Here is a 20737-nt window from a genome sequence, read left to right as displayed (position 1 = left end):
AGATGGTAATTAAAGCCATAGGGGTTTTAGGCGCTCGAGCTGGAGAACACGGAAAAGAATTCTGCCCTTTCTGGTGCTTACATTCCAGTGAGGGAGATGGATAATAATGACTAAACAAGATAATTTTAAAAAGTGGTTAAGTTCTGTGAACAAAATATAGCAGGACAAGAGCATAGAGTAGCTTAGGGTGGGGATGGGGGTGACAGTTTATCACGTGAAGAGAGAATGAAGAATAGGGAGTTAAGGGCTTCTCTGGTGGCGCAGTGGTTGAGAGTCCGCCTGCCGATGCAGGGGACACGGGTTCGTGCCCCGGTCCGGGAAGATCCCACATGCCGCGGAGCGGCTGGGCCCGTGAGCCATGGCCGCTAGGCCTGCGCGTCCGGAGCCTGTGCTCCGCAGTGGGAGAGGCCACAACAGTGAGAGGCCTGTGTACCACGAAAAAAAATAAAAAGAATGGGAAGTTAAAAGTAGCCAAGTGCGCAGGAAGGGAAAGGATCTCAAGCACTGGAGGAACCAGCACTTGAAGGGGGAGCACCTCACTTGATTACGGTTTGGAAGCAGCAATTTTGGGGGAAATTCTTCTAATACCTCTAATTTTCTCCACATATCAGCGGACGCAGGATGCTTGCTGGCAGTGTCAAGGTCTCATTGCTGGTTGGCTACAGTAGATTTACAGGCGTCCTTATTTGCCCCGCAGTGACATTTTTCCCCAAGTCGTGCTGCTTTTGGTTGCTGGTGGAAAATAGAAAATAGGGTTTTTCCAAAGTGGGGATTTTAGCAACCATATTAATGAAATTATAGGCTGTAAAATCTAAACTGGATTAGGAAGGAAATGAGGAAGAGGAGAGAGCTGATGGAGTTGAAGAAAGTAAATAGGCCAGCGTCCTGGGATGGCTGATGAGGTCAAAATGAAGCCAAAGAGGAGGGGGAACCAGTTTGGGAGGACAGGAAGTCAAGGTCAAGGATGCTGAAATTAGTGATTCTGGAGGGGAGCAATTTGGTGTGAGTATGGGAACGTGTGGCCAGGGTGGCTGGGGCAGGAGTGCAGAAAGCTGGCAGTTAGGATGGATTTTCCAAGTGGATGCTGAAGTCACCTAAGGTGACAGCAGATCCCACAGCGGTGAAGAGGGCTGAGTCAGAGGCTAAAGTCTTGACAACCATCTTCAGTTCTAAAACACACACCCCCCTTAGACGTTTATGCATTTTTAAAATATCCAAAATTTAAAATAAAGTCTTTGGTGATAAAGGTCTTCATAGGTTTTGCTATGATCTCAATTCCACAAATACAGCACTTACTTGATATAGGTAGGCCTGCAAGGTGTTTTTGACATCTAGTTCACCTCTCCTGACCTCACATTTCCTGGTGTTACTTATTTTATGATAACAATTGGATGGTACATAGCCTACCACTTTGTACAGCAGACTTGCTTAAGACCATTTTCTTAGAATTCCAGGTGTCTTTCAGCCCAGGCGTTTTGGCGTGATAACTTTGGAATCCAATCTGGGTTCCTAGCATGGTGACTGAAACAAGTTTCTATTAAGTGATGAATATTTACATGGTATGCTTAGAGCAGTGCCCTAATGTAAATATTATAGGAAGCAATCAGTCAGTGTTATCTACTAGTAGCTGATTAAATTATGCTGAATGGCAGTTCCTCATGAAATGGGTTTGCCACTATCTATTTCACACAGCATTCTGAGAATGAAGTCAGACACGACACTACCTGGGAATTACTAAGTCTTAGTTTCCTTCCATTGCTCCCCTTTGCCCTTCTAGCGCTGTTGCATGGTCACATGTCTAACGAGTCTCTAGCAGCTAACAATAAGTAAGAAAGTGTTCAGATGGGAACAAGCTGGCTTTCAGGGTAAGGCTCTCCCGCTCCTCCACAGTGGTGAGCACCGGAAGCAAGGCGGGGGCGCCGGCAGGTGGCTTCGTGGACACAGCTGGCACGCTGTCACCTTCCCGGGCTGCAGCAGAGCCCCTGCAGGCATCGTCCCTCTGCTCTCCTCCACTCTGTAGTGTCTTTGCTCCAGATGCACATGAGGCTCATACGGGATGACAACGAAAGGTAGCAGGAGAACCTGAACTTCTTTCAGAGACTCTGAACCCGGCAGCGTGGCAGGCAGCAAGGAGCACACACCCACCAGCGGCTGGTCAATCTGACAACTCCGGCAACACAAACGTAACAAGACAAGATAGACAAAGTGGAGGCCCAGTCCAGATGCTGAATGTCAGACAGCGTTTATGTGTGGGGCAGGGCGAGGGAGTACAGTAGAAGAAATACAAACATTCAACAGACGAGCAAATTAAACTGGCTAAATAAAACAGGAAACCACAATAAATGCTTAGCAGCCAAACACATTTATTAGTCTTTTTTCTTTTTTTTTTTTCCAGGAACCCAAAAATATTTTGTAGTTATAATGTAAGCAACTGAGTTGCACATAATACAATCATATCTTTCCAAAATAAAATAAAATAAAAAACTAAACAAAAACAAAAATAAGCTGCTTAAAAGCCCAAAAAAACCCTTCAGAAAACTCATATATGCATTACATCATCTCTCAGTTTTAATGAAATGACGACGACTTAATTCCTTATTACTCAACCTGTCACAATCCAATAAAAGACCACCCTTTAGTTTTTTTTGTTTTTGACTTTTTTTTTTGAAATCCAGCATGAGAAATACAGTACCTGCTATGGCAAAAAATACACATAAAATGCAACTTTTCAGCTTATTTGTACATTAGTAGAGTTTAACATTTTATTGTTTGTTTTTTAAGTGAACCAGTGATTTTAAGTACCACTATACTAAAAAAGTAAAATAAAATATAGAAAAGGGGGGCCCAGCCTGCCATGCAAGTGCACCTCTAAAGTGCCTAGTTTCTGTGTCCATGTAAAACCAGTCATATGAGGAGCAATTTCAACATATGGGAGTTTGATTAAACCTCTATGTTTAAGAGAAAAAAAAAAAAAGACAATGCCATAGCCTCCCTTTTCTCCCCTCAAACTTCCTTAAATCCCGTCATCCACTTTCTCTATGGCCCACCAGCAGAGAGAAAAGAAAGCCACCAAAATAACATTGTAAAAGCTATTTCAAGTATAAGAAAAACAAAACACTTCTAGGTAACTTGCAGAGAGCATCAAAATTGTGCAGCTATTCAGTCATGTTTACAGGTTTTGTTTCTGCGGACAGTGTTTCAGATGAGAGGATTTTTGCTGTACCTTCCTGTTACCTGTTTGTGTGCAAAGTTGGAAAGCTGCCTTTGAAAGATCCAGCCTCTTTCTGATGCCCTTCTCTGCACCTTCTGTGAAAGGGGGCAAGGAGAGAAGCGAAGGGAGGAGCCACACGTCCCAGGCCGTCAGGTGGCACTGCTCCGTCTCTCCTCTGCGCCATCCCCCAGGGCCCTCACTTCTCTTGTTCACCGTCAGTGACCTCTCATTGCAGAGATTCCCATATTCAGTTTCCTGATTTGGTAGGATGTATTTTACTATGTAAACATAGCCCCTAGGATTATGGAACCCAAAGCAGCATATATATCTCCATCTAAATGGAGAAAGAGAAAATAGTCCAGAAACCTCTCCTCGGGTTGCTTCTGTTATCTGTTTTTGGTTACTCGAAACAGGGAGGGGTGGGGTGGGCACAGAGTAAGTCATAAGCAAATAGTGGAGCGTTAGGAGTGGGCATGGTTGAGCCGTTGAATCTGCTTATTTTTTTTCCTCTGGGAAGGGTTTTTTTGTTTCTTTAAAACCTGTTAAAAATGTTCCTGCACCTTAAGTCACACTGAGGTTAAGGCCAAGGGTGCAGAATCTTGTGTACGTGTCTCTGTGAGCACATTCATGGTGCATGCACCATTTTTTAGGTCTTCTGTGAGATCACTGGACACACTTTGGTCACTGGTGTGTGCAAAGGGTGGTGGGGGGGAGTGTCCCAGGACAGAAGTGCAGAGATCAGCAGAGCCCTTTGGGAGCGTCGCAGAGGGACAGAAGGGCAGGAAAAACTCAGGAGGGACCAGAGGAAGGAGACTGATAGAAAAGGGGCTTCCACACAAACAACAGAAATAAAATTCGCAGGTCGACAGCGCCCAGATCAGAAGGTGGGTGGTGGATATGCGTGCATTTATCATCAAGCTTCTTCCCTCAAAGGAAGTCGTCAGTAGACAAAGATCAGCGAGCCCAACCTAAAAAGGGCTTCCTGACAGATACAGGGTTTATCTTTAAGATGGGGGGAGCTAGGGGGTTTGCGAAGAAGCTATTCAAAACGATCTATTCTGGTCCTGCCTCATGAGCGGCCAAATCTAGGAGAGCAGTAGCTGACAGATCCCTACAAGCAGCACTCGTTAAACTTATTTACCTCTACCTAAAGTCAGCTTCAAGCCTTGTGGAGGGAGGGACACCTGAGGGTGCGTGGGCCTTTCAGGGAGGTTGCCTGCACGTCTCAGCTGAGTCTCCTTCTAAGTAAGAAATCAATTCATTTCCAGAGCATCGCAAAGCGACACGGCTATGAATTCTACAGCACAAAATTGAAATGCCAGGGACTGATTCTCTTTATGATCTACAGAATGCTACTCAGTTACTCAAAGTGTGTGTGTGTGTGTGTTTGAACCAAGAAAGGTTGAGAACTCAAGGTCTCAGGAGAAAACATTCTGGAGTCCCTGGAGGGGATGGATCTTCTGGAAGAGAGAAATCCAGACACTCCCTACCCTGGAACTAGAGCTAGAATAGATGGCATCTATTCAGAGCAGGGTTTAACACTGGTCTGTCGTCACTGTGTATGGGAGGCAATGGAAAGAACATCACCCCACAAATGCAAGTCCACTCCCCTAACCTGTTCTGCTTTCTCTTCTTAAACATGAAAGAATAAGATCTGAAACTTCTGATGGCTTTTAAAAAAGAAGTGGAAAACATCATATTTTAGGGTTACTTTCACAGCAAAGAAAAATTGTAAAAGTTATCCTGCTATCTACACGTTCATATTTTTCCAAGGATAACCCACCGATGTCAGAAAAGGAGGGGAGTTAAGGGTCTACACTGCAGGGGAAATGTACCTCGAGGTATTGTTTTGTGTTAGACAGCTGAAACGTCAGAATTTTATTTTTTTGTTTTCTTTTTTGTCTAAAGGCAATCTAACAGATTGGAACCCTGATGAGATCGTGCCTGTGCAGGCTTGCAGGGGCACGAGGAGACTGTGATCAAGTCTGTTACTAGTTACAGTACTGTGAACATCAACAGCAAAACTGCTGCAGGGAAACACTGGCTCCAGGCACGGCGGTCTCTTGCTTCCGATACTGTGTGTTGCCAGTAATGCCTAGACCAGAGCAATGCAAGGGCCACGACTGACTGCAGGAAGGATCAACAGAGGGATGCTGTCAGGACAAATAGGAGGCTGTGGGCTTTCCCGTGTCAAACACCTCGCTGCTCACTAGCTACACACAGCTTAGTAACTGCAAGGGAAGCAGAGAGGTCACATATGGTGGAGGGGTAGTGGATAGGGGAGAGCTGCCCTGTTTGCCTGTCAAGCAACAGCCCTCTTCCCCGTAGAGCAAGAAAGTTTCCTTACAATTAAATTCACTTAAAAATGACTGAGAAAGAAAAATTAAAACGGAGCGAGGAGGAGGAGTTTTTTTTTGAAATGACATAAAGATTAAGGTCAGCACGAGTGAGGCAAGGTTTCCTGAGCTGGAAAGGGTTCTGAGTTCAGGACAGGGTGAGCACTTTTTTCCGGATAACACGGGGGCCTTCCGGGCCCTCCTGTTGTACCAGGCTGACACTGCACGGCTAGGATGGACATCCCGTACCACACTGGTTGGTAGGGACTGCAGGCCCCCCAGGAAGTGCCAGGCCGGACTCACAGGTCTCTTTCTACCTCACTGGGCCGACCTTACCGCTTCTTACTCTCACTCCCCTTCCCTGCCAGCTTGAGGGGATACCATGGACACAGAAACTGTAGAACAAGGATACAAAGCTACTTCCTTCCCCTTTCTGCCCTCTCCTCCCACCCCCCCCCCTTTGCAGAATGCATAGTTACAATTCACACGTTACAAAGTAAAGAAGCAATGATGACCACATATGGGACCTTTTTTTTTTTTTGAAAAAAGAAAAATCCAACAACCTCTTCTTAAATTCAGTATCAAAATTCACATTTGCATAATAATACATTTCAAGGCCATTAGAGAGGAATGAGAGTGAAGCCCCGGAAGCTGCAGCATCTCTCCTCCCTGTGTCTTCCTGAATGAAGCTGAAGGAATCTTGCGGAGGGATTGTTTTCCTCTTTGGGGAGTTCTGAGGAATTATGGAAATGGCCCTTAGCATTCACTTGATTTCTCTTTAGAAAAGAGAGGGAGTGGGGAGAAGAGGTGGAATTGTTTAAAACAAACGTGAAACAAAGGAAGAGACACTGCAGATTTCTATGTTTAACTATAATAGTTCTGAAGAAATAAAATATGATTGCAGATTTTTCTCTTTTCTTTCACAAACACGTCAATCTTATCCTCTCAAAAGCCTTTTCCTCGTGTGTGATACCCTGTTTGCACAAACAGCAACGTTATGTGACTTCCATTTGGGAAAAGAATTGCCTTCTCAGGACACAGACTCAAAGGGTGGCAACGCGCTGCCTGCCGTGCGTGAGGCAGGAGGGAGAAAAGCCTTCTCGACGTGCACGAGTGTGTCACAAGCATCACCATATTTCAATTCTCCAGTGCTTACGGGAAAACAAAGACTAAAACAGCCACAGCCACAGCCACAGCCACACACGCACACACATAAACACGAAGAAGACTAGGCAATGCAGAGAGATTAAGTTCAACCTGCACTCTTGGACTAACCTGGTCTCTGTCATCTGTGCATCATCACCTCGTCATCCCCTCTCCCAAGTCCCGGAACCTCTCCCCCACGACTCTACACTGTGCAATTAAAACGCCCCGGGGTCGGTCCGGAGAAATGCCGACTTCCCTAAAGACCAAGCTGACCGTCTTTCTGTTTTATCCCAACGGGTAGGTTCTTCCTAAAACAGACGGTCTCTGAACTCACAAAGGCACATTCAGAAATACTACACTTAAGTAAGTAATTCCTTGGACAAAATTAAAAAGGGGTGGGGTGGGATGGTGTTTTAAACACATATATTTTAACTTATCCCGAAACGTCTGGCAAGAAGTGTCATGCTGAATGTATCACTTGGTGAAAAACTCTACTACCTTTAAAAGGTATGTAACTTCTTTAAGGGTTCCAAAGGTTTTTGCTCTGTTTTGTATAAACAGTCCCCTTTTTCATTTTTGGCCAACACACGCAGGATATACTCTCTTCCTCTCCATAAAGCTCTGCTGTCAGGTTGGTCCTGCAGCGAAGTGGCTCCTGGCATCCCCTCACCTCTCACAACCCAGCCCTCCGAGGACTGTGCACGCCTTTCAGGACCCCAAGGAGAAGGACCGCCAGATGCAGTAAGAGGTCCAGGGAAGTGGGGGACCAGAAAGGAAGGAAAGCACTTCGCCCCACAACATCGGAAGCTACTCCAGTTTCTCTTCTGCTGCTCACCAGCAGCAGCAAAGAGGACTTTCACTTTTTGAGAAAAACAATCCCAGCTAATTAATATTGGCTCAAAATGGATCAATTCCAATTGGGAATTTACTTTCAAAACAGTGATTTATATTTTGAAAGTGAAACTGAGGCACAAAGTGCTTTAGGGAAACACTATTTCTTTTCAATTTAAAACAGAACACTTCTTGCCTCTTTCTGACCTTTCTCCTCCCATGAACAAAACAAGCGTTTGTCACAATGAAGAACCAACAGCTGAATTTTGCAGAGACCTTTTGCTCAGGGCAGTACCACTTTTCCCGGTGTGCACAGTTGTCGTTAAAAACAAATTCAGGTGTGCGGCTAACTGAAGAGGAAATTATTTAAATTCTGTGAGGCAAACACTGGCAGTTTCTATCACTTTTGCTATTTTATTTTGGTGATGGTTGGAGGTTATTGTAACAGACTGACAGTTTGAAAACCACTCAAAAAATAAACAAACAAAAAAACCCACTCAAATGTTTGAATACTTGGTAATTAGTCCAGAGGGGAGTGACCGTAAACATGAGGATGGCGTGGATGCCCAGCCGGCGGGGTGTAGCCCTGTTTCCTGACCGGTGTTCCCTTCACCATCCTGTGCATGTCTGTGGCCTCTTTCCTCTGCTGAAGCAGGCAGGGTCATTGCTCAATTTTAATTATGTTATTACTATGTTCATAGATTCTTGAAGTTGGTAATTATTTCAAATGAAGAATGTGATGCCAGTACCTCCTTTGTCAAATTTCAGGTCAAGAAAACAACGCCATCATTGACCAATGGGGACCATCTCTGAAAATACACACACCTTTGGCACTGGCCATAAACCTACAGGCCTTATCACAGGGTGTGCACTAAATCTGGAAATAGAGAAATAGACTGATGATGTCCTTGATAACATTTTATACACCTGCCTGTTTCTAGACTGCTTGGACGCCCTGTACTTCTGGATAAGAAAGCAGAGAGGCTGTGGTGCAGTTCTGCAGCTGAGGGGAAGGGCACTCCGTTTTCTGATTAACTGCTGAGGTTACACACATGGGCCGGACTACTTTCATCTGCACTGTCGCACGCAGCCTTAGTTGTACACTCACGGGAGGGAAAACAGTGAGATTTCTCTTTGTAGTAACACTAAGAAGTGTAGTTAATGCATAGACGTGAAGTGTGACAAAACCTGGCGAAAACACTGGAGAAGAACAGGTTTGATTTCTTTTTTTTAACCAGCTAAAAATGTATCTCTACTCCTAAAGACCTTATAGATAAGTAAAAGAAAAAAACCCAAACTCAAAACAATAACCTAGAGTGTTGTATGCTGAATCTGAACTCTGAGGATGGGGGAAGAAGGGGACTTTTTCAACATAAAGACTCAATTGTTCCCTAATCTTAGAGATGGCTACTACAGCCAAGTCTGCTGCAAACATCCTGTTTACACAGCAGAGAACAGGCTTGGCCTAAGCATTCTGCTCAGCTCACAGACATCTTCATTCTGTTTAGCAGTCGAGATGGCAGAATAGAAAAAATAAAACTAAAAAGTACGCAGCATCTGAGGTCGATATGGAATCTGGCTGTTAATCTTACAAAAACTGCCCCCCTCCCCCGCAAAAAGTGGTGAAAGTGAGAGTGAATACTTGCAACTAGTTAATAGCCTGTGAAATTTTAGTTGCTGCTAGCTATATTAATAACAGGTCTTCCAAATTCTTCGACAGTAATTTTTTTTTCTTTTCTTTCTTTCTGCATATCTTACACATGACATGCAACCCACAGGAACCTGGAAGAACCAACTGCTAACTTCTGCTACATTCACGTCAGAAGAGGTGGGAAAGTTCTTAGAACAGGAGCCACAGTAATAGAAAATCAAGTTGCTATAAATAAAACGGACTGCATGGCAATCAAGGCGTAATGTTGATTTACTGGGGGACACTGATGAAAGGATGTGCTTTGGAACCTTAACTTGCGGCACTGCTAAGTTAACTTCCGTGAATGTTGTAAATGAAAAATATCAAGGGCTGGGGACTTGGGGGATCAGAGATGCCACATGGACCATCCATTTCGTCACAGTGTCTAGGAGATCTGTACTTTTTTTTTAAACACCTAAAATCAGGTCATGGCACTGGATCTTAATTGCCAGGAGAGGTCTCCGGTCTGATGGAAGACTTCCCTTCCCCTTCTAGTGCTTCTTTCCTTTTGGCTACTCATATGGTAGACAGAAACCAAGTTCATGTTTGAGAGTGGGATATCTCTGGCCACTAGTAATCAAGTGTTTAAAAAAAAAACAGGAAACTGGTAAAAATTGGAAAGCTCAAGTTTACATGATCAAAATGTTCATGAAGTAAATCCATGTAATGAGAGGTCACCAGCAAGCCCCTGTACCCATGCCAGAATGCAGTGGAAGAAAAGATGCTTCCACCACATTTTCTAAGTGTACTGAAGCCATCTAACCTCTCAGCAGACATGGCTCTTGCCAAGGAATACCATGGAAAGAAAAGTTTTCCTCCTCCATTACATACTCACTATATCCTGTTCTTAGGTCACTGACAACCAAAAAAGCAAAGCTTCCAGCAACTGGTCAAGAAAAAGGGAGTTGATGGGAAAGGGAGGAGACAAAGGAGAAGAGCAGAAAAACAGGAACCCCTTTCTAAAGGCCCGACACAAAGAGCCTTTCCAAGTCACTGCAGTTGTCACTGGAGAAGCTGATACACAGTAACAAAGGGTGACAGCACGAGGAAGGATCTTGGTATCCCACATTATCAAGACATAAAAGCATACTTCCTTGATTTCTGTTTCTTTAATGACTTTAAATTTAGCCCACTGCCTTTGGGGCCTGTCCAGAACCACTCCAATTTCTGTAACGGGTGAGCGTCTTACTGTCTGGAGCGACGGGACCACATGCACATACGCACGAGTTCCTCCTGCTTAGGATGTGTGGGTGTATGTACGAAGGCACTAAAGCGGTTTCAGAGAAACTGCAGGCAGCAACCCCACCCACTCCCTTTACCTGTCGAGCAGGAGTTTCTTTCCCACTGGGAAGCTTAGGTGTTTAAAAGAAGCTGTGGTCATGCTTGGGAATTCTAACCCCTGGCCCAGGAGGGAATACAAATAGAGAATTCGACATCACCAAAAACTGAAAGGAAATACTCCACATCTCCTGCTGGGGGATGGGGATAATTAAGCAGCAGATCTTCAAAACAGCAATTAAAATGAGCACAACGGTAGCTGGGAGCTAAAAAAGTAAAACCACTTGTTCCTTATTAGATTCTTCTACTTTCTCCTCCTCCCTTAACAAACGGAGGTAAGACGGACATTCTTCATTAATAGAACAGTCCATAGATACTTTTCCTCTAGTAATGCCTACATTTAAAATTTGTTCCAAAAATTATTAACCTATATTTCCTAACTCTTTACATAGATTCTCAGCAATCCAACCATACTACTTTACAGATTAGAGTTACTTTTTTTTTTAAGCTGTTGTTTCTTTCTTTGATCCTTTCTTTTGTTGCTGTGGTTGGGGAGACAGGGTGAAAGGTTCCTTTAAAGAAAACCAGAAGTTCCAAGGGGAGAGTTAAATGTTCAGTCTTAAACGGAAAGGAATAAAGTGATGGCATTCCCATTTATACACACCAAACACTCTCCCACTAAATTATGCACAATTTCCAATGAATCCATGCTAGAGCTCTTATAAAGCTTAATCCTTCTCCCATATCTTTTAAGCTCGTGAATTTACCTGTTGCTGCTAAATTGATAATTTTTAAAAAATATTTCTTTCTACGTGTTTTAAAATGTGTGATCCCCAGTATGACAATAACGTTTGGAGACTTTTCTTTTTACATTTTAAGTAAAAATTGTTTAAACTTTCTGAAGTTTCAGGAACTTGTAAAAGTTTATTAACAGGAAAGAAACAGCCGTCTATCTAGGATAAGATATGGTTAAATAAACCATCTTCCAAAATCTGGCTTCCTACCCTAGAATTCCTGAGAATGCTTGCAAATTTTAAAGCAGGAAAATAAATGTTAAAAACAAAAACAAAAAACACTGTTAAATGCTCCCAGAGTTAGTCTTCATCTAAAATATATATTTATATGTATATATATATGCACTTTTTGGTCTTTTTTTAAGTTTTCAGTTTTTTTCCCTTTAAGCTTATGATGGAAGAACATTTTAGCTTCTCATGTTTATTTTTACATATTTCAAATCCCTCATTATGTCTTGTAAACAAGAGGGGCTCTAGCACCCGGCTTTCACCGTAGTATCGTTAAGGAACTCAACTAACCCATAGTGCAGGTCAAGGAATCAACAGGCAGGAAAAGAGGAGGGTGGGGAGGACATGCCAGGGAACCAAAAGCGGCAGTGGACAGTCACCACTGGCTCGCGTGAGCCTCAGGACATGCTCCCGGCCCAGGGACACTCAGATTCAGCCTTCTGTAGATGTGTGAACACAGCTGCTCTTCACCTGGAGGCCATCACACATGCCAGGGTTTTGCGCCCCCAGGCAGAGAGCAGTCGGTGGGGCTCCAAGGAGACATTTTGTGCATGGGCAGAAGTGGAAGGGGCATGGTGGTGATGAAAACCGGAGGGCACAGTTAGTTTTCTAAAGGCATCCGATGGGACCAAACCAACGCTAGAAACTCAAGTTTGACCACCTACCCACAAAGGGTTCATAAAGACTTGCATGAGCAAGCACTCACTTGAATTACGCACGTCAATCTCTTTTGAGGCTAGGTTTATAATCAATAGAGTAAACTGAGAGGACTACAGAATTCCCATTCTTTGTCTCACAAAACCACTTAAATGCAAATAATTGGTTTTTGCCTTTTCCTATACACAGCCACCCACCCACCCACAGACACAAGCTAAAAGTCAAATACATTATTAGGCATTGTTGTATCCTTCACTGAAGATGCTAAAGAAAGAAAAACTCCCTTGTCCTCACTAGCAGCAAGTTACGGAGGACAGTAGAGGTCTGCTCCCACCAAGGGTTGGAATGGGCAGGTATTTGCTGGTACAGAATGTCGGCACTTTATGTTAAAACAGTATAATGCAGACTGGGATGTCCACACAAGTGCTACCACGTTACCGGCACACGTCCCCCCCACCCCCCACCCCCGCCCCGCCAGCCATCTGTTTTGTATAAAGGGGTACCCTTCAGGTCTGCTGTAACTCTTCACAAAAAGCAGTTTGATACATTTTGATTCCAACATAAGTACATACATGTTGGTGATAACTGTGGATTAAAAGTTGCCCCCTATTCGGCCCAGAGTACTACTACATTGGTGCTTAAAAAAAAAAAAGTCTTTAAATACCGAAATAAAAAAAGCAACATTACAAGGAAAAAAAAAAGAGGTCAAAACCAAAAAAAAGGTGCAATACTTAAGTCTTTGCTAAGTTATACCTGCCTAAGCAAAACCACATACACAGGAAATACACAACACAGAGAAACAAAAGGAAACGCTTGAAGTACACACTGGTTTAAGAACATTCGTTAAGTAAACGTTTCTGTCAGTGATGGCCTGGTGCTGTAACACGCCACGGCCTGGCACAGGTAACGCTCAGCAAGAAGGGGGCAGAGAGGGAGGAGCTGCGGATGCTTGCAGGAGGCTGCTCACAACTTATTTTCTTTTCTGTTTTCGTAAAATGTTAAAGAGAAACAATATAAATTTTAAATTCAGCATTACCTGACTTTCTGACCAATTTCTCATACCTGATTACACAAGAAAGGGGGAACACAGTTTTTCTGCTTTTGAGACATCACATCATTAAAAGCTACCTTACTGTCTGTTCCCATTCAGACTAATGAAAAGGCCAGCATGAAATTTAACAGATATTCAGATGTGCCTACTAGTAGCCACTTACTTCAAAAAACAGAAATAAATAAACACACAGTTGCTCCAAGAGGTACCTCCTGCTTTCCTAGTTTTGGGGACTTGGCAGTGTTCCACTCTACTGCTAGGTCAAAAGAAAAGAGACAGAAAACTCACGCTCAGGCTACTTTGCAAATGTAAAGGAGCTCCCTGCTTTCCTCATTAAAAAGCACTCTGTTCATCTCAATACAGCCCAACGGGGTGGCTTCAGTAGCAGTGGCTCCCCGAGGTGCTCGTGCTCCTGTGTTCTCATAGTTAAAAAAAATAAAAATAAAAATAAAAAGCAGATGGCCGGCCAGCCAGCCTGCGGACTGTCAGCAATGCAGCTTTCTGAGAAATCAGGATGGGGAGAGGAGGAGGACACAGGCGTGCGCGCGCGCACGCACACACACACACACAGAGACAGAGAGAAGGATGCACGCGAATGCACATGAACACACGTGCACACACATACCAGAACGAGCATGCCTGGGCAGTTACATGTGCCAGAACACACTGGTATTTATCAACCAGCCAATCACAATTTTTTTCTTTTTTTTCTTTCTTTTTGTTTTTTTTTTTAGGTTTTTTGTGTTTTTGTTTTTAAAGTGAGGCTCCGTCAAGTCTTCCCTCCCCCCACCCCAACAATTCTTTTGAATTCCCCTCCCTCCCAAACATGGTAGACCTAAGGACGGAAACACACCCAGTGCAAACAAAGTTAAAAAGCTATTTTTTTTTCAGTATATATGTTTCTTAGCAACAACTTCCATATAACATGAAAAAAGTGAAAAACTAGAAACTAATTTTTTTAATTTTTTTGTGTTTAAATTTAAATGGTATGTGTACTTGCTTCACATTGTCTTTCTAGGTTGGCGTTCATGATTCAAGTATTTCAAGAGTGATATGTTCTCTTTTTGGATTCATATTCCAAACGAAAAAACTGAAGTTATAAGGGAGGCAACTATGTGCTCAGACAGTCTGTCAATGACCCACCTTTTTTTCTCTCTCCGTTTTCTTTTTTCCTTTTAAAAATGTATTTATTGCAAGTTGAAAAAAAAAACGAAAAGGTCAAGTTAGTGCTGCTGCTGTTCCAAAAAAGGTCACGAGGTCAGAGTTGAAAGTTCTAAGTTCAGATTGAATCCGACCCTCCTCCCAGAAGGTCACCAGGTAGTAAAGGAGCAGGGCTGCCCATCCTATGGGGGTCTTCCACGGTCGGGACTCCCCACAAGCTAGAAGAATAGTTTGGGGGTCCCCACAATGAAGCGCCAGCAAGATCGGCCCCGCTGCTGCCACCAGCACTGCTGCTCCATTGCCCGAGCCCTGTGGACCCACCGAAAAGATTCAGAGCAGGTCCGACGGGATCTGACTGGGTCTGGCCGGTCTCCAGGGACTGCCAACCCGCTGCGGGTGCACTCGGGGTTGCCGCAGGGGTAGGGGGCTGAGCTTGTGCCAGAAAGCGGCTAACTTCATCATCAGTGGCAAACTCAGCCAGGATGGTAGTGTTTCCCAACACACACCTGGAAAAAAGGGGAGGGAGAGAGCTATGCATTTGAGGAAACTCCTAAAAGCACGCATAGGGACTGCGTATTTTGAGTCCTCACTACTCAAAAGTGTGGTCCTTTGACTAGCAGCTTCCACCTCCCCTGGACGCTTTTCAGAATCACAGGATTGGAACCTGCATTTTAACCAAGAGGTGACTGAGAAGTACTGATTGAGAACAACGTATCACTCAATCTCCAGATATCCAAAGACTACTGGAGAATATTATACATCAATATCCCTTGGGACATGGAATTTGTATGTCAAGTAAAATGTCGTCTCTTTTTTTTTTTCCCTTTGGGGGTAAAAGATCACAGCCCCAAGCATCAAGGTGACCCAGCTCCAGGCACCTAAAGTGCTGCTTCGTCTCAGGGCCGGGCTCACTGCCTGACCTCCCCATCACTTGCTTGTTCCGTGTGTACCTTTCTGTCATGGCATCTGCAGCCACGGGGAGTCAGCTCCTTCTGTTCACCACCTTGACAGTGGCGAGGAAGAGGATGGCCAGAGTCTGATCCAGCCCCACTTACTTCAGGCAGAACCCCTGCTACCACTAAGACCACAATATTCATCATCACCCACAGAGAGGCCAAAGCAAGCAGCTATAGACCCTACTATGAAAAGAGACAGCACTTCCAGCGTCTCACATTTCATCAATACTGGGTTTGTTTCACGGTACTAAAAATTTACTCACTGCTTCACAAATCTGTTACTTTTGGAATTCTGCTTATCGGATACAAACAGGACAATCCATGCTTACGTAATTAGAAGAGATCAGCCACCTCGGTACTCAAGCAGTTGCTCATGTCAGGATGCCGTTTGTGTGCATGTTCTCGTGCATCTCTGTTTAATTAAGCAGGTGCCCAAATACTCACATGTGCCTCTTCATGCATGTTTGTCTCAGTGAGCGTAGGCTGGGTACTCACATGTGCAGTGCAGTTTGGGCCTTGGCCGCCTCCTGTTTGGTGCTGTATCGGATCAGGGCGGTGCCCTGGGTTAGGTTCAGATGGAATGTCAGCAGTGGGCCATGCTGCATGCAGATGGTTCTCAAGGTTGACCCATCAATCTAAAGAGTAATGACAGTCATGAGATAAAAACTGGTGATGGGGTGGGAAAGGAAGTCAAGTGACCTTTCTTATATTTGAGAATGAGAAGGACTTCCAGTTCGTAAATAACAGCATTAGTACTAAATAAGTCTAGGAGAGACAAATGAAGAACTCAAGGCAGGGAAAGACTGCACTGAATACAGAGGTCTTCAAGACAAATCTTAAGATATTCAAAGCACTGGGCTCAGATCTAATGTGGCCATTTTGCAGATAAAAAATTTGTATAAATACAGCTCAAAACAAAAGCATATGATTCAACCTGTGGTCTATTTTCCTTAAGAGGTAAACAAGTAAACCTACACTGATTAGTAGAGCCTTAAAAAGCAGAAATAAGACGGTAACCAAATAAGAACGTAAGAGAACATGCAAAGTTCTGAGCATGATTACTAATGTAACATTCTTCCAATCTCACAAAAAGCTACAGAGAAAAGACACAAACAAGAAAGGCACTGCTGACCACCTGACGATTCAGAATGCTGACGGCTGACCCAGCTCAGGCGATTCTGATGTCTCCTTACTCCTACTCTCGCCATCTCAAGGAGAGACTCTACGTCTACCTACTTCTTTGTGCCTTCTGCTGCCCTCAGACAACGTGACCAATGGTTTTTTTATAGCTGCTCACCCTAGTCAGACTCTCAGCATTAGGGTGTTCAGTGATTAGGGACAATTGCCCTTCCTCACCTACGACTTAGAGAACAAATCTCTTTACTCACTCTGATTTAGTTGTATCAAGATCTTTACTAGGTTTATTGAAGCTGCTCAGTGCAACATTTCAGTTCATTTTTTGGGAAGGGAAACAGATTACTACTGGAATAGCCTTAAAAAGTTGTGCTACTGGCGGCAGCAGTGGCAACATTCTGTGGTTTTACCATGGAAACCCTACAGGATAAAACCCGACAGTTTCACCGTAATTCTTTACAGAAAATGATGGGACAAAAGCTCTTAGCATTGTTTTATAAATGAAAATTGACTATGTAAGCATGTCAGTATATACCACAAGTGACTTTCCTGGGATAGATGCCCTATAAATAAATTGTAGGTGATGACAAGTAAATTTATCCAGGTCCCCCAAAAATGTGGCCTTATAACCTCCTTTTAAGCTACAACTGAGATTAGTGAGATGTCTATTAGGTCGTTTTGATTTTTAAAATGAATCAATTCTTTCTAACACAAACACAGCCAATCCCTATATTCATTTTTTTAAAAAAATAAATTTATTTATTTATGGCTGTGTTGGGTCTTCGTTGCTGCACGTGGGCTTTCTCTAGTTGAGGCGAGCGGGGGCTACTCTTCGTTGTGGTGCGTGGGCTTCTCATTGTGGTGGCTTCTCTTGTTGCGGAGCACGGGCTCTAGGTGTGCGGGCTTCCGTATGTGTGGCACGCGGGCTCAGTAGTTGTGGCTCGTGGGCTCTAGAGCACAGGCACCGTAGTTGTGGCGCATGGGCTTAGTTGCTCCGTGGCATGTGGGATCTTCCCGGACCAGGGATCGAACCCATGTTCCCTGCATTGGCAGGCGGATTCTTAACCACTGCACCACCAGGGAAGCCCGCCTATATTCATTTATATACATATACAAATGTAATCACTATTTTTTCATTTTATTTATTTTTAAATTGAAAAAATTTAATTGAGGTATAGTTGATTTACAAAATTACATTAGTTTCAAGTGTATAACATTTTTATAGATTATACTCCACTTATAGTTATAAAACATTGGCCATATTCCCTGTGTTGTACAATATAGCCTTGTAGCTTATTTATCTTATCCATAGTAGTTTGTACCTTTACTATTTTTCATATGATAATACAGGCTCCTTTTAACACTGCTTCTCTCATCCTAACCATATTACACCCACAGCACTGTGACAACTTAGAAATAATGAGGCATGTTTTGAGGATGGTTATATAAAATGTCCATACGTCAGTCAACTCTTCGCTAAATAAATAACCCAGGGCTTTCAGCTGAGTTGATTAGATATGGAGATTAAGAGCCGTTCCAGATAGTTCCTCATGTTAACTGTATTTAGAAAGCTGTCCATCTCAACATGAACCTTGAAGTATGAGCCCCAGATTTACTCCCCACAAATAGGTTCACTGGACAAATAAATTTAGGAGAATCTGTATTTCCCCACAGAGGATCATAATACATGTTAAAGCACAGTAAAGGGTCTAAGAAGCCTCATAATGAAGGCACCTGCTTCATTTTGTTTAATCAAGTATGTATTACAAACATATTAGGCCAGAGACCTATTAATATCCCATGGGAACACTCTGGAAAATGCTGGCTTAGTAAAGTGTGCATGACTCCACTTATGAATTAAATGCCAGACAATTTAATCTCTGTGTCAAAGGGAGGGAGGTATAATTGATTCCTTTTTAACAAGGTGTTGGTAAAGGTTGCGCTGTCAAGTCCACATGAAGGCCCTGGGCTCAGTTTCCATGGGTCCATTTAACCTCATTTGACTGCTCCATGTATGCTGCTGCAAATATGCCAGTTATCAGGCAACTCAAGCAGAAGGGAGGGAGGTTTGGTGTAAATGAAACCCCACCACTGTAACAACCACCCAGAGAGCACGTTCTGATGAGAGCAAATCAGTAATGCCATCTACAGAGAAGAGGAGAACAGACAGGAAATGAAAATTAAATTCACACATACGGCGTTTAAGCCACGAACTCCACACATTCCTTCTACTGCAGAGATGGATGGTTAATTGTGTATGAATGAAGCATAAAAATGGTTACCAGTGAGCCACAAGTCTCGTTGAATGAGTAACACAAAAACAGGTAACTTTTTTGCTTGGTTCCAGATTCTGACAGGCAGATCCACACAGCAAGTTATCTCTGCTAAACAGAATTCACCAGATAACACCACCCCATGCTCCCTATTTATAAACTACACGTGTTAACATCACCATGAAGGCAGGCGTGAAGCTGAGTGTCCAGCATCCCCCCAGCTTCAGAAGTAGGCTTCGGGCCTTAGCTGGGGAGACTCACCCCTGCAGGCGGGACCTCTCTGTGGTGACCAGGAAATAAACAAGCTCTCCTCTCTGCTAGCCCCACACACCTCGGACTTTCCCTCTCTTAATACAATCAAGTTCCATCCAGAAAATCCCAAGAAAGCGTGGTTACCTGTGGAGTGAGATTGTGAAGAACCAGCCAGTAACTAGGACGAACTGAACCACCATCACTCCAGGTGGAGGCTGGAAGCAACCAGAAAAAAAGATCAGGAAGAACGATCAAAAAATTAAGATAGCCACGCGTGAGACACATTTTCAAACAGCCCACATGGTTCCTCTCTCCTCTTATAAGTCATCTTCTCCTTCTGCCTCACTCTGACCTCCTTCATCCTGTCACTGAATAGCCAGTTCTCTTCTCCTAGACCTTGATCCTATGCGCTCTTGCGCCTTATTCGCAAGACAACGTTGTCCTCCCAGGGTTCTCATCTTTACTCCGTCAGTACCTCGGGAGTTCTTGGGTCCCTCTGCCTTATGCTGACTTCAATTCTCCACTCAAGAGATACTTTTTCCTCTACCCGACAACCGTGATTTCCTCTGAGTTCATCGTGTCTTCAACATTTGTGTGAACATAAGCCCCTCGGGTTGGAACAATGATGCTCCTTTAGGCAGATCCTTCTCACCAGAGGCAAGCCGTGAGTCCTGTGTCCCCCACCCCCTGACTGAGCGGGGTGCTGTGCTGCTCCAGGGAGATGATGGTTTGGGGTTGGTCAGACCGGGAGGCGGGCGGGGCAGCGGTGTAGTGTTCCTTGAGGAAATATGGTTTTTCCACATCTTGTTGGAGAGATGAGTGGGGTTGTGTCCTATGGGATCTGGGGACCATGTCGATTTGTAATCAGGGAACTTTGCTATAAGAAGAGAAAATTAAGGAGGAAATTAGGTTAGACAGGTCACTTTTGTTAACAAATACACATACACACGCACACACGAATACATACGTGCTTAAATTCTAAAAATATTAAGGGCACAATTTAAGAGGCGCAAAATAATTTTGTTCTCTGAGCTTATCAAATATAAATTTTCAATGACTCCTACTCTGAATTGACAAATTAACACATGAGCTAAAGAGTTAATAAGATAACTAATTCTTTACTGCTTTCTTAGCTAAACACAACCTGAAAAGGAAGATAAATTCAAGGAAAGTATTCTTAAAGTCATTAGTCTTACTTATACTTAGATATAGTAGAATGTGAACCCAGGCAGAGCTAATGTATTTATTCTATAAATACTTACTGACTGAATGGAAAGTACATTAAAAATTAAACTTTTCTTGATCCAGAATACTAGATAACATTCAAACAGATTTTAAAAATATAATCAACAAATATTCACCAAGGGCTTACTCTGCTTTTAAGGTGCTAAATCAGTGCTATGGATAATATAAACAGTTGTTCCCAAGAACTTCAAGTTCAGACGGGAAAACAGAAAAGATGAACAACAGAACTGGTAACCCAGGCAACATCATATATGTTCAATACATGGAGGAGAATGACAATGCTGGGCTGTCAGCAACGACTTTGCCAAGACAAGTCTTGAAGGACTGATATAAATGGACAGCTCAGCAAGACAGGAAAATAGAAACTGAGCTTCAACTTAAACTCTCTTTGTACCAAATATGTTTCTCCCCAGTTTTGGCCGAACAACACTTCACAGTAGCAGAGAGGGAAAGGAGGCCACAAAGGTCTGCTGGGGGCAGGTTCAGATGCTATC

General features: G+C 43.5%; 1 protein-coding gene across 10 annotated transcripts in view; it reads right to left on the bottom strand.

The window, feature by feature from the left end:
• Positions 1–2614: 2614 nt before the first annotated feature.
• The window catches only part of TNRC6B (trinucleotide repeat containing adaptor 6B), a 259183-nt gene continuing 241060 nt past the window's right edge, over positions 2615–20737 (bottom strand). For 8 of the 10 annotated variants that reach the window (XM_029206296.1, XM_029206301.1, XM_029206305.1 and 5 more), the window contains 4 exons: positions 19651–19875; positions 19143–19213; positions 15835–15974; positions 13917–14889 (listed from right to left, as the gene is read on the bottom strand). In XM_029206296.1, the coding sequence (XP_029062129.1) occupies positions 14502–14889; positions 15835–15974; positions 19143–19213; positions 19651–19875 (824 nt within the window). In that variant the 3' untranslated portion in view covers positions 13917–14501. Of the gene's footprint in view, positions 6324–13916; positions 14890–15834; positions 15975–19142; positions 19214–19650; positions 19876–20737 lie in introns of those variants that run through there. The other 2 variants (XM_029206297.1, XM_029206306.1) reach the window with 1 other exon arrangement.

Source organism: Monodon monoceros, unplaced genomic scaffold (genome assembly GCF_005190385.1).
Source record: "Monodon monoceros isolate NGI ecotype Baffin Bay Population unplaced genomic scaffold, NGI_Narwhal_1 Super_Scaffold_6, whole genome shotgun sequence".
Classification (NCBI taxonomy): domain Eukaryota; kingdom Metazoa; phylum Chordata; class Mammalia; order Artiodactyla; family Monodontidae; genus Monodon; species Monodon monoceros.
The sequence above is the reverse complement of the archived record's forward strand: the minus strand, read 5'-3'. Positions and strand labels throughout refer to the sequence as shown.